This window comes from Crocodylus porosus, unplaced genomic scaffold, assembly GCF_001723895.1.
Source record: "Crocodylus porosus isolate Cpor-Errol unplaced genomic scaffold, CroPor_comp1, whole genome shotgun sequence".
In the NCBI taxonomy this organism is placed as follows: Eukaryota; Metazoa; Chordata; order Crocodylia; family Crocodylidae; genus Crocodylus; species Crocodylus porosus.
In genome coordinates this window covers 48995450-49008116 of record NW_017728886.1, presented here as the reverse complement: position 1 = coordinate 49008116, position 12667 = coordinate 48995450, and the positions used below count along the sequence as shown (strand labels likewise).

The window sequence follows — 12667 nt, the reverse complement described above, 5'->3', positions numbered from 1 at the left end:
TGGCAAGAGCCTGACCCTGTGGGATTACAGCCCTGGACAACATCTGTAGATGCCAGTGAAGTGAATCAGCTGTGCTTGGGTGCATCCTGGCACAGTTGTTCCCACTCCAAAGACAATGGTGAGATTATACCCACATTTTTTTAACTTAAATGTATAAATTACACCTAAGTCCCTCAAGAGTTGCTTAGGGACAGATCCAAAAAGAATTTAAGGTCTCATTGCTTTTGTATCTCATAAGTGCCAAATGTTTATGTCGGCAGAAATCTCCCTGTTGAATTCTAGCCATGTTATTCTTTTCAGAACAATGCAACAATCTGTATGTAATCAAAAGGGAAATCAGCTAGAGGAAAAATAAATGTAAGTGACCTGGAAGGCCAAGGAAATATATGTACTGAATGAAAATAGTGAGTGATAGGTGAGAAAACACCAAACAAGAAAAATGAGAATGCTGAAAATAGCTAATAAAGGAGGGCAAAGTAAAATGTAGAGTAAACACTTACCAAGAAGATGTTTTGATTTCATTTTTCTTGGTACCCTACTATATTGTATCAGTAGGGAAAGCAAGTTTTAATTCTTTTCTGGTTCTGGTGAATAAACTGACTTTATTGTGAGTGATGTGTGTGCCCCACTGTGAAATCACATATTGAAGTTGCAAGCCCCATGTCATAGCTTTCTTGTATTTGAACATCAAGAACAGTCAATGTAATGGGAACAGCCCCAGATGAATTTGTTTGATCTGCAGAATTGTGTCTCCGAAAATGTTAAAGGTTAAAGGCATCTTTCTACTAATGTTAGTCCTTAAATTGGCCAGATGTACTAATTTAACTTCCAGCTTGCCAAAGAGAATCCTAAAGTTGTAATCAGTTCTCTAGCACTTAGGTGAACTGCCCAGTTGGCCTGTAAACCTGCATAGCATTTCTTCCTCCCCTATACCTTACTGATACTGGTCACAATACAGCATGACAAAACCCTCAACAATCTTAATTGTACATTAATTTTAAAATACCAGTAGTTCATTGATTAAAATGAGTCACAGTAGCTTACTCATTGAGAAAACATGTTCATTATTATTAGAATATTGATGAATCAGTGAATTGTTCTGTCAATCAGTGCATACTCCTTGTAGGTAGTTTGTATAAACTGTTACTGGAAATAGTAAAATAGTTAAAAACTAAAAAAAAGACAACATTGGCAATAATTACTGCCTTAGTTGGGCCAAGATAACGAGTGCAGCTCTTCATGATATTTGAATAAAACCACTACATGTTTTTAAATTGTATGAATACTATACTACGGGCCTGTCTATCCATGCAGCTTAAGGCACATGGGATCACACATGCATGGCAGGAGGTGCGATTGCGGGATTGTATATGAGATCCCATCACCCCTTATTGCTGGTGCAGGGGAAACCTGATCCTGGGCTCAGCTGAGGAGCTCCCATCTATGGGGGTGTCCCGTGTACCCCTGTGGCTGAGGGATATAGCTGCTGAGATCTTCCAGCCACAGAGTATCACATCAGCTATGGTCTCCATGCCCATCTGAGACTGGGAGAACACAGCAGTACCCTGTGGCTGCTGAGATCCTGCTGGGTCCTGGTACTGGGAGCAATGCTGCTGGAGCTAAGAGTCCCCTCAGCTGCAGGACTCCCAGGCCCAGCTGAGCCTGGGGCACCCCTGTGGCTGAGTACCCTGGCAACTAATGGGGATCCCAGATGCAGGGGACACTCTGCTACCCTGCAAATTGAAGCTCAATAGCAACAAGCTGTAAGGTTAGTACACATTTTCAAAATATAACTTCGGAGCTTCTTATGGAGTGATATGCACTTTGCACATGGAACTGGTCTCAAGGTAATTGCACAAATAACTAGTTAATTACACAATACCTGTAGCCTGTAGAGGGGGCCTAAATACCGTGTTTAAGTCATGATTCCTCGCTGGCAGGCATGCCCAAACTTCCTACAATATTTGCTCCATTTAGCAAAGCAACAAGGCAGTGTGATGCTATGGCAGTAAATAATATCTTTTCCAATGACCTACCTACAGAAACCAACCTTAAAAGACTGCTGAGGGATTTGATTGCTGTTTTGAAAGTGCTTTGCTATCCTAAGAGTGGGCTGTATACAGGCAAATAACTATACATTATTAATCTATTGCTGCAAGAGTAAAAATTAAACATGGAACCTGAGCTGAGACCACTGATCATCCATCTCCAAAATGGGGAGACCAGTAGTTATAGACTTTTTCCCCTCTTTGAAATAAAAGTGCCTGGTAAATTAATGTGTCTAAAGCACTTTTAATTTCAGGAATACGTTCATAGCTGGCTCATTAGAAATAGGATCCAATTAGGCAGTAGGAAACTGTGAAAATGGAAGGAAAATGCTGTTGACCTCTTTTGTACTGTACTAGCTGTTCTATACACTTTTCTATCTTTTTTACATATTCAAAACTCTTGAAAATAGTTTTATATATTGCAGAATAAATATGTGTATATAATAAGGCTATTTTAACAGTGTTTTTGTCCATATACAGGTAAACATTTTTAATTCTCCTAAACTAGAGGTGGGCAATTTTTTGAATTTCTAAAACTCCAGATGGCTTGGAGACTGGGGAATGGCAGAGCTGGGGGCCAAAGGGCCCAGAGTACAAGAGGGCAGTGAGCCCAAAGAGGGGCTAAGCCTGAGCCTAAAAGACTTGGCACTGGAGAGGGCAGCAAGCCCAAAGAGTGGGAATGGGGGTGGGTGAGCCCATAGCCTGGTGAGGCAGGCCTTGGGAAGGATAGGCTTGGAGATAGAAGTCACTGGCCCAGCACCTGAGAGGGGCAAGGAAGGCCCTGGAAGGGATAGGAGCCAAAGGCCCAGCACCCAAGAGGGTTGGAGACAGGGGCCCAGCCCTGAAGCCAGGTCCAGTACCATGGCCCTGAAGTAAAAGGCCCAGCAAGAGAAAAAGGGACCAAGGCTACAAGGGAGAATGATGATACAGTGACATCTGGAAGGCATGGCTAGGGTGTAAGGGGCGGTTCAGAGCAATGTAATTAGTTCTTAAGGCTGCAGCGCCTTGGAGGCACAGACGGGCTGAAAGGGTCCATTTTTACTTAATGGCAAATTTAGACCAGTAGGGTCTGGGAGGGACCTGTTGGTGACTTGAATGGACTCGGGCTCACTCTAAGGCCGGTGGGCAGCTCCCTTCCCTAATCTTTAATAAGAACAAGGTGTGCCAGGTCAGTAATCAAGGGAGGCCTACTTTAGAGATTGAGCCAGGCAGGATGAGCCATATGGCCACCAGGGGGTGTGATTGGCTGCCACTGGGAGCTTAGACCTGTTACACTAGCACTGAGACTTACAGGTCTTGAAATCCAATGTCTTTTCTTTCTGCTTACAAAATGAAAGAAAAGTCTTGATAGTGGCAATTTGCAATTAGGCCTAACAGTTTGCTTTCTAATTTGGTTAAAGAAGAGCAAATATTGAAGCAAGACACAGCCATTAATTTACTTTTATCCTACTCCTTTTAGTAATTGTAACAAGCTGTGGCACTTCACGAAAAGTAAAGGTTAATAAGACAGTAAAAAGATTGTGTGTCAGTAATTTAGCAGTTATTTGTCAATACTTAGATAAAATTGCAAATATTGAAGGGTGTTAGTATGCAGGCACCCTAGAGAAATGGGTTACCAAGTCGGTTTGCTTTTAGTCCGTTAATCTAGTTAAACAGTGTTAACAGCTCACAGTATTAGTAGCCAGCAATATAAACCTCTCAGGCATATATTTTAGCCTACTTTGAGGATAATTGCATTGTGACCAAGAGAAATAAACGTCTGATCTGTTTAACAGCTGTTAAAAGATTGATCCCTACTATATTTTTTTTTAAGTATTTGCTTGTGATTTGGGCCCGTTATAGCTGCTGCTTCTGTTTCCTGAGAATAGTAATGTAATAATAAATAATGGGAATGGTAACTTGATAGAATAGTGGGTGAACCATCTTTAGTTCTGCTTTCACCCTTCAGTCACGGAGGGTCAAGCCCAGATCTGAAAATAATTGTATTTGTATTGATCTTGGTTGATCTAGTAATGGATAAGGTTAAAATGGCATTCTAATTTTGTTAGCTCTATCAGCAGCTTTTTCATATAATGAACCATGAGACATAGTTGACTTACCCATGGGATCTTGTGCAAATGGACAAAGATGTTCTTCAGTGGATTCAGAACTTCCTGTGAAATAGGTCTTAGTGTTTTATTTTATACAGAACTGAAAATGCAGCTTCAGTAAAATTTAAATTTTCTGGTGGAAAATTTAACTGTTGCTTTTTAAAATTTTCTTTCAGAAAGAAATGAAATACATAGTATTGGGTCTACTTGTATTTAAATCAGACTCATTTTCATGAATGATCGCACTAATTCATGTTGTTGAACTAACCTAAAATGCTTGGGTTAATAAAATATTAAACTGGAATCTCTATCAGCACCTTGTCTGAGAAGAATTCTGATTCAGGACTTTTCTTCCCTATTAGCAAGATCTGCAGAAAACTACGTCTATCCCACAGTGCAGATTTACTTCTGACCTAGTGCCATGGTGCCTCCAAGAAGTTGTATGACTTTTGATGGATCATAGAAAAGACAGCCTATCCTATAGAAAAGAATATGGACATCCAGTTATTGAACCAGTTTCATGAGCTAGTGTGTCATAATGGGAAATTCAAACTGATGTTTCAGGTCATTTCAACAAAGTGAAATGAATTTGTTCAATTTTGGGCATGTCTAAATGTTTTGTTCCAGTTTGGAACAAAAGTTGAAATGCTGGAATTTCCCATGGGATGGAAATTCTAAATTTTATTCAGTTCTAATTTTCAGCCTGTGTTTATATCAGTTGTAGTCTTAAAAACATTGCGCAATAATCCATTGTATTTCTTTCTTTCTTTCTTTCTTGTTCTTATTAAGTATGGGGTTTCACAGATAATAATTTGTGCTGTTTTAGTACTAGATGTCAAAGCTGAATTGCACTGTAAAAGTGATGCTCATCCAGTGGCAAAGTCTGCTGACTAGAATCATTTTTCTTGTTTTCATATATAAATCAGTTACTGTCCTGCTTGAAATGGTAAATTCATGGTTTCTGGCCCTGATTACATCACCTGTAATGCTACTGCAACATTGCAAAGGATATGAGAGCTGTAGAAGGCCAACATCCAGATAGCGTAGATTTTCGCAGCCTTAAGTGCTATATAGGACTACTATAAATAGTACTATGCATAAACCCTGTGTACAAGTAGGCCATGGACAAGATGGCAGCCTCATAGGGCATATCAAAGCCTACACTACTCCCAGGTACTATAGGAGCAGGAGAATGAAGAAAGAGTCTTCGCTGTTCTAATTTATGCCAGATCTCACAGAATCCCAAACCAATAAGGATGTAAAAGTGATTTGAAATCACCTTTCGACTCATCTGCTGCCAAGAGGGTACAACACATATTGTCAGTGTTGTTTTTATTTGGCTCTGTCATTTTAATAGGTCATATCTTGCTATTGATTCCCACCAAAATTTCCATACCTTTCGTTCCATGTAAGGCTGAGACACAAATATTACTTGGAGTAAATTATTTTTTCTTACAGTATGGGTAAAAATGTGATTTATAGATACATTTATTCTTTATGTATATAGTTTCTGTTCTCATATCATTTACAAGTACCATTCAGATCAGTAGATGACTCAGAAAGATAATGGTATCGGCACGTTCCATCAAAAAGGATTCATGAACACTGTACATAAAAGAATTCACATGGAACACAGTTCTTGTTCACATTCATTAGAAGGTTCAGAATTAATATATATGCTCCTGATGTTATAAAAATAGGATTTACAGTAAGAAATTCTTTGAAGGTGCATAAAAACTATATGAAATGATTGTAAAATAATGTAAAATTTATGAACAGTTTTTTTCTAATTCCCTACTTGTTTGGTTTTTGGACTGAAGAAAGAGGGGGTATGTGTGTGTGTGCGCATGTGCATGTGTTTCACCCCTAAAATAACTGTCAAATGAGATAATACAACCAGCAATGATTTAAGAGTTGACTTATATCATAGTTTCATAGTTGGTAAGGTTCGAAGGGACCTAAGCAGATCATCAAGTCCGACTCCCCTGCTATGGGCAGGAAAGGATGCTGGGGTCAAACGACCCTGGCTAGGTGATTATCTAATCTAAACTTACCTTTTGAAGATCCCCAGGGTAGAAGTGAGCACCACTTCCCTTGGAAGTTGGTTCCAGCTCCTAGCCCCCCTGACTGTGAAGTAGTGCCTCCTGATATCTAGCCTGAATCTAGTCTCAGTCAACTTATGGCTGGTAGTGCTCAGGGGGAACAGGGACTCTCCCTTTGCCTGCTGGTCTCCCTTGGCAAGTTTATAGATGGCTACCAGATCCCTTCTCAGCCTGCTCTTGTGGAGGCTGAACAAGTTCAGGTCTTGAAGCCTCTCCTTGTAGGGCCTGCCCTGCTGCCCCCTGACCATATGAGTGGCCCTCCTCTGGACCCTCTGCATGCTGTCCACATCCCCCTCTGAAGTGTGGTGCCCAGAACTGGATGCAGTACTCCGACTGTGGCCTGACCAATGTCGCACAGAGGAGGAGGATCACCTCCTTGGACCTGCTTGTGATACATCTATGGATGCATGACAAGTTGCAGTTAGCCTTTGACTGCTTCCCCATATTGGCGGTCCATGTTCATCTTGGAATCAACAGTGACTCCAAGATCCTTTTCCGCCCCTGTACTGACAAGAAGGGAGTTCCCCAGCCTGTAGGTATGCTGCTGGTTCTTCCTCCCCAGGTGCAGCACCTTGCACTTGTCAGTATTGAAACCCATCCTAGTCTCATCCACCCACCTCTGTAACCTGTCCAGTTCTGTTTGTAGCCTGTCCCTCTCTTCTAGCATGCCCACTTCTCCCCACATCTTAGTGTCATCCAATGACTTGATAGTGTTTGATTGAGCTATATGCAGTGGTAGGTAAACTAGTTATAACTATCTCAAAATGCAGCTGTGTATACTAAAATTAACATGATATACATGTTTATATATGTATATATTGTAACTTCAGTTGAAGAATTAATCTTCTGAGCTGTTTAATTTATTTTTACTGTATATTTTTTCTTATTGTAAATCAACCTAAAAAGCAAAAAAACCCTATTTAACTTGTACATTTTTAAAAATGTATAGGCACTTAGGTACATATGTCTTATTAAAAGTTTATCTAATGCGTGAAGCCAGTTACATTTGGAATGGAAAAATGGACTTCAAAGGGAAAGAAATGTAAGTGTACAGTTATATTCCATGTCATGGTGTGGATTACAGTATTATAGGAAGAGTATCTCCAGGGGCCATTACCACTTCCCTTTTTATGACCTTACAGAACATGTAACATTTCTGTGGAAATACACCAATTACTTAAATGGAAAAGTAATATTGGGAAAGGATTTAATGTATTTGTAATATTTTATAGCAAATTATCATCTCAAAATGAGGAAGTGCTCCTTGACTATTCAGTAATCTTCATGACACGTTGTGAGCTTCTCTGTTGTTGATAACACACTTGCATTCTTTTTTCCCCCCAAGAAAAACTAACCAAATAAACATAGAACTAAAAAAACCCGATGCATTTTCCCTTATAGCATATGCTATTTTCTCTTTTACATCAGTTCTCATCTGTAACTGAAAATATATAATTAAGATATGATCCAGTACCTCCTTAAACAATAGCTGCTGTTTTTATTTGTGGTATTATGTAATTGGCCGTATAAAGCAGCTCTTAGCCAACTCTTACTTAACCAATTAAGTCAAATATAGTTTCGTCTGAGTAAGGTGATAGGAAGAACTTGCAGCATAAGTCATAACAAGCTGCATGCAGAAATAATTATTTATTAGGTGCATTCAGGGTAGTGTATGATGCAGTGATTATCCTGTTCATAAGTGCTTGTGAATACATGTGCTGAAAATCTTAATGCTTTCTTACAGGTTTTGCCAACAAGAGAAGTTGCCAATTACTTTCCAGTCCTGTGTGATCACTAAGGACTGCCAGGTGTCAGAGTGGTCCGAGTGGAGCCCATGTTCCAAAACCTGTTTTGATATGACATCCCCAAAAGGAAAGCGTACGAGAACACGGACAATTAAGCAGTTTCCTATTGGCAGTGAAGGTGAATGCCCAGAACTAGAAGAAACTGAGCAATGTGTTTCTCAAGGAGATGGTGTGGCACCATGTGTTACGTAAGTGTTAATTCACTCCTGCTCTTTCAATCCTAATGAAATGAACAGTTTACTTTGAATGGGTGACTACATTCATAATGACTGTTTTGATATTATGAGGACATTTGTTTTTACATATATGTGTATACTATGATCACTAAAAAGTGGCATTTGTATGTAGTCACAGTTATAATGAAGTTTCTTTTTTAGTGTGAATAGAGAGAAATAATTTCTAAGTGGGTAAATGGTATTTTTTTAAAGGAGAGTATACATACAGACACACTTAGGTGCATTCCTTTGGACCAGCTTTAAGGATATGTTATATTAGTTTTATTGATTATTTAATTGGTGATTTTTCCCCCCCTACCTTATTGGTGTTTGACGTCTTGGATGCATAAGCACATACAAGGTGTTGCAGGAAGTAAAGAGTGGATGTGTATTCCATGAAAAGCCAAAATTCCATTTTGATTTCATTGGGAATTGGGCTTCTTCAACAAATGCAGATATAGGCCCTAAATAAACAGGAGAAAAGACTCAAAAAGTAGTAAATAAATTAACCCTGTTTAGAGTCTAGGAGGAATGGCACTTTAAATTCAGGAGCTTGCTTTAATCATCATCATCTAATTGAGAAGTTCCTTTCCTCTATCTGATTAAAAAGAAGTGTTGGGGAAATGGCATTTGATGATACAAATTTTGTGGCTCTGTGTTTGATTGTGGAACATCATTTTCCCTGAAGAGGAGAAATATCATCATCTTCTATCTTCAGCAGCATTGGGAAATGGTTCCCTTGATATCTCCTTAAATTTGTTATTGAGCAGAGAATCCTGTGTCATTTATGTCACTTCATAAGCCTGATTGGGCTTTAACTTGGAGTCACAGATCTTTTTTCCTGTGCACTCATTGATTAGAGAATTCACATTTTCTCATCATTCATCAGTACCCAGCAGGGAAGCTCAAGTGCTGCAGGAAAGGCATTTAAAAACTCACTGAAATATTTAATGAAAAAACATACAATTATAGTTTTGCCTTGATATGCAAGAGAAACTATGCTTCTTATCAAAGGGGAATTGGAGGCTTTTCCTTTTTTTTCTTTGTCTCATGTTTCTCACTGTTGATACTTATATGATTTTGTTTTACAGTGCTCTATTCTAGCTGCCTAATTCTAAATAAAGCTATGAGTCACAAGCCCAAAGGTTAGCTTATTTGTATATCAAATTTCATTTCTTCCTATGGACTTTTTTTTCCCCTTCCCTCTAGTAAAATAATTAAGCCTATAATACGTGTCACTTATTGAAAAGTAAACCTAAAAGTAACCTTTACAAAAGCAAAGTACAATATTTTCTCATGTGCAACATATACTTTCCCCCAAAAAATCAGCTCCGCAAAATTGGGGTACGTGTTTTGAGTAGGGAAGCTGATTTTATGTCCAGGGTAGAAGTACTCTGCTTTGATTATTACTCTGCAGTGCAACAACTTTACAGTTCAGGTAGTTGAGGGAGTCAGTTGACTTAAAAGCCCATTGTTCTTCATTCTACAAGTGTTAATAATCATCTGTTCTTTTTAATGTTCTCGATGTTCCACTAATCAAGATAATCTTTCTTAGGATGATTTTGTTGTCTGCTAGCTGTTCTTGTTAACTTAAACAGGAAAAGGAGGGTGAGTCAGCTGAAAATTGGGCTCTGTCACAGCCATAACTCTGGAAAAAAAACTTTTTTTCTTCTTTCTGTCTTTCAAAAACAAGGTGTGTATTATATTCTGGGGCATGTTTTATGCAAGAAAGTATGGTACTTTGCTTTTGAAAAGGTTATTTTTAGGAGGACTTTTAAAGATGTGATGCAAGAATGTATCATGTTGGAAAAATAGTTCAATCTGCACAGAATACCAAACTGAATGCATAGCTGTGCATCCTAGATTTGGGGGGGGGGTCCACTACTTTTAGAAGATGAGTGAAGATATGTTGCTTTCTCTTGCAAACAAATATTGCATAGCAAGTTTTTAACTCTTTTAAGAACTTAATTAAAGGTTCAATTACTTTGCTTCAGGTATGGCTGGAGAACTACAGAATGGACTGAATGCCGTGTTGACCCTCTACTTAGCCAACAGGACAAAAGACGAGGAAATCAGACAGCTCTGTGTGGAGGTGGGATTCAGACCCGTGAAGTGTACTGTGTGCAAGCTAATGAAAATCTCCTCTCCTATTTAAATACCCTTAAGGAAAAAGAAGGTAAATTTGATTCATTTACAACTGAATTACTATGACAAGTGAACACTTCAGCATGCCAGAACTTTCTGACCTCCATTGTTATCTGTCACAAGTGCCTTATTTCATTATAGGTTACTGTGATCTGTGGTTTAAAAATCTAATTGAAATGGAAATATCGAATTGTAAAAGGATTCGGTGCCCTATTCTTCAAATGTCAGTTCCTTACTAAAATTATAAGATTTCTTGAAAAATGTTTTTATCCTCACTGAAGGATATGCTTAAGATAAGAAAGAGATACAAATAACTGAGAGCTGGGAATCCTGGGCTGTAGTCCCGGTTTTTCTGTAGGTTTCCTGTGTTACCTTGTAAAAATCACTTAAATTTTCCGTGCATCTGTAGATCCCCCCTCGCCCTCCCCCATGCACTGTAGACAAAAATATAGCTTTAAAAGCAATATGGAAATATATAGAAAGGAAGTTGCTGTAGAGACTCAGAAAAGTACTGTATTCTAGATTGTTGTGCAGACCTATTACCTGACATTTGTATGGCATTGTATTTCTAAAAATTGACATAGGAAACAAAGTTAAAGTGAAGAAAACTTCTGCAAACTGAAACCAAAAAGTTTCTCACTGTTGTGTCCCCTAAATTTCCTCAAGTGAAGAGAAGAAAACTTTGGAAGTTATTTTCCCAGTATAACAAGGATACACACATTAATGAGAGTTTCAAAATTGTTCTTAGGATAAAGGAAGATATTATGATCTAGCTAATGTACATTGAGTAAAGGCTTGTGAGATTGGGTTCAATACCTGGTTCTTATTACTGCAATTTACAATCTGTCTAATGTGGATAATAAAAATTACCAGTTGCTGTGGTGATTTGAGTCTGACAAAGACTTAGTTAAATATAGATAGTTAACATAAAATAAATGTCAATATCTTCTGTGATATAATTATATTTTTTTGAAGAACATAACTTGAGTGAATAAATTTATATTAATATGCAGTATTTTGCATTATTTAAAGTAAATTTATACTGAAGGTCTATCAACTAATAATTCATAAAACCTTCAAGATAAGTTATGCTAAATGCATTTAGTTCATTATTCTAACATTATTTTTAAACATTGTATTCTGAATCTGGGTTATGCAAATTTACATTGCTATGAAGAAATACAGCCACATAGTCCAGAAAAAGGGACATCCTTAACGTGGGAATGGCATACACATTAAATATTTAGAACAGAGGTGACTTAACTACATCCAACAAAGTACTGTAGCATAGGACAAGGTAACTTTCATGCCTAATATAGAGGTGCAGCCTGTGGAGGGTTTTAGCATCCATTTTAATACTGTTGCTGGAGTAGTTTTGCTTAGACTTTGGCATCCTATGGACTGTCCCTCTATGTGCCAGAAGGAGGGAGCCTTCAAGCTGCTTCATTTAATGAAAATATGCTGTAGCTCCAGGGCTCTTGGCAAATCACCTCAGTGGGACAGAGTTTAGATGCTCTGCCTTCGAAGTAAAGAGTAAGGGTGTTGATCATCTAAGGGTGATCAACAGTAAAATCTGGAATCGCTTCCTGTTCAAAATGATTAGCAGGAGTTTGTAGCCTGTAAAGTCTTGCTGGCTTAGGCTGGCATGAAATCTGCCTTATCAGAATGTAACAGGAATATGCAGAACCCATCAGGAGGTAATTTCTATACCCTGGAGAAAACTGATTAAAATGTAACTATAACTAGTCTTTGGATGCATAAACATGAGATACTTTTTCAAGATCTCAAACTAGGGGTGAAGTGGGTTTTACAAGTTCTGGGGACATTTCTGTAGAAGGAGAATTTTTTTTTTTTTTGAAGTTGCTTTTATTTTTTTAAGCCAGTGGAAGGAGAACTGCAACTCTTAGAAACAATGCCTCTTAAAATGATGAGATTTAAGACCTGGGAATGATTCAGGAAGGAAAGGTGGGGGGAAAAAGCTACAAAGTTTAGCAGTGGGCAAGCCTTTGTTTACTATGTAGCTCTTTAGTTCATAACATCTAGTTTTAATTCAATAAGGCTGTTCTGGAAACCTCCGTTCTCACATACTCATGGTGGTGTTTCCCTGTTATTTCAGAAAGTCAGTCTCAGAGCACATCGAAGTCTAGTGCTGCTCCACTTCTATCAATCACTTTTGAAATAACAGGTAGGTATTAAGGTCTTGTACCTAATGTTTCATTCAAAAATGTGCAAGGAGGCACTGTCCCTTTTGGGGGAATTATG

General features: G+C 38.4%; 1 protein-coding gene across 3 annotated transcripts in view; it reads left to right on the top strand.

Moving 5' to 3' along the window:
- The window catches only part of THSD7A (thrombospondin type 1 domain containing 7A), a 519106-nt gene that overhangs the window by 326566 nt on the left and 179873 nt on the right, over positions 1 to 12667 (top strand). For all 3 annotated transcript variants that reach the window (XM_019533950.1, XM_019533945.1, XM_019533947.1), the window contains 3 exons: positions 7985 to 8233; positions 10255 to 10436; positions 12522 to 12590. In XM_019533950.1, coding sequence (XP_019389495.1) covers positions 7985 to 8233; positions 10255 to 10436; positions 12522 to 12590 — 500 coding nt within the window. The remainder of the gene's footprint in view (positions 1 to 7984; positions 8234 to 10254; positions 10437 to 12521; positions 12591 to 12667) is intronic.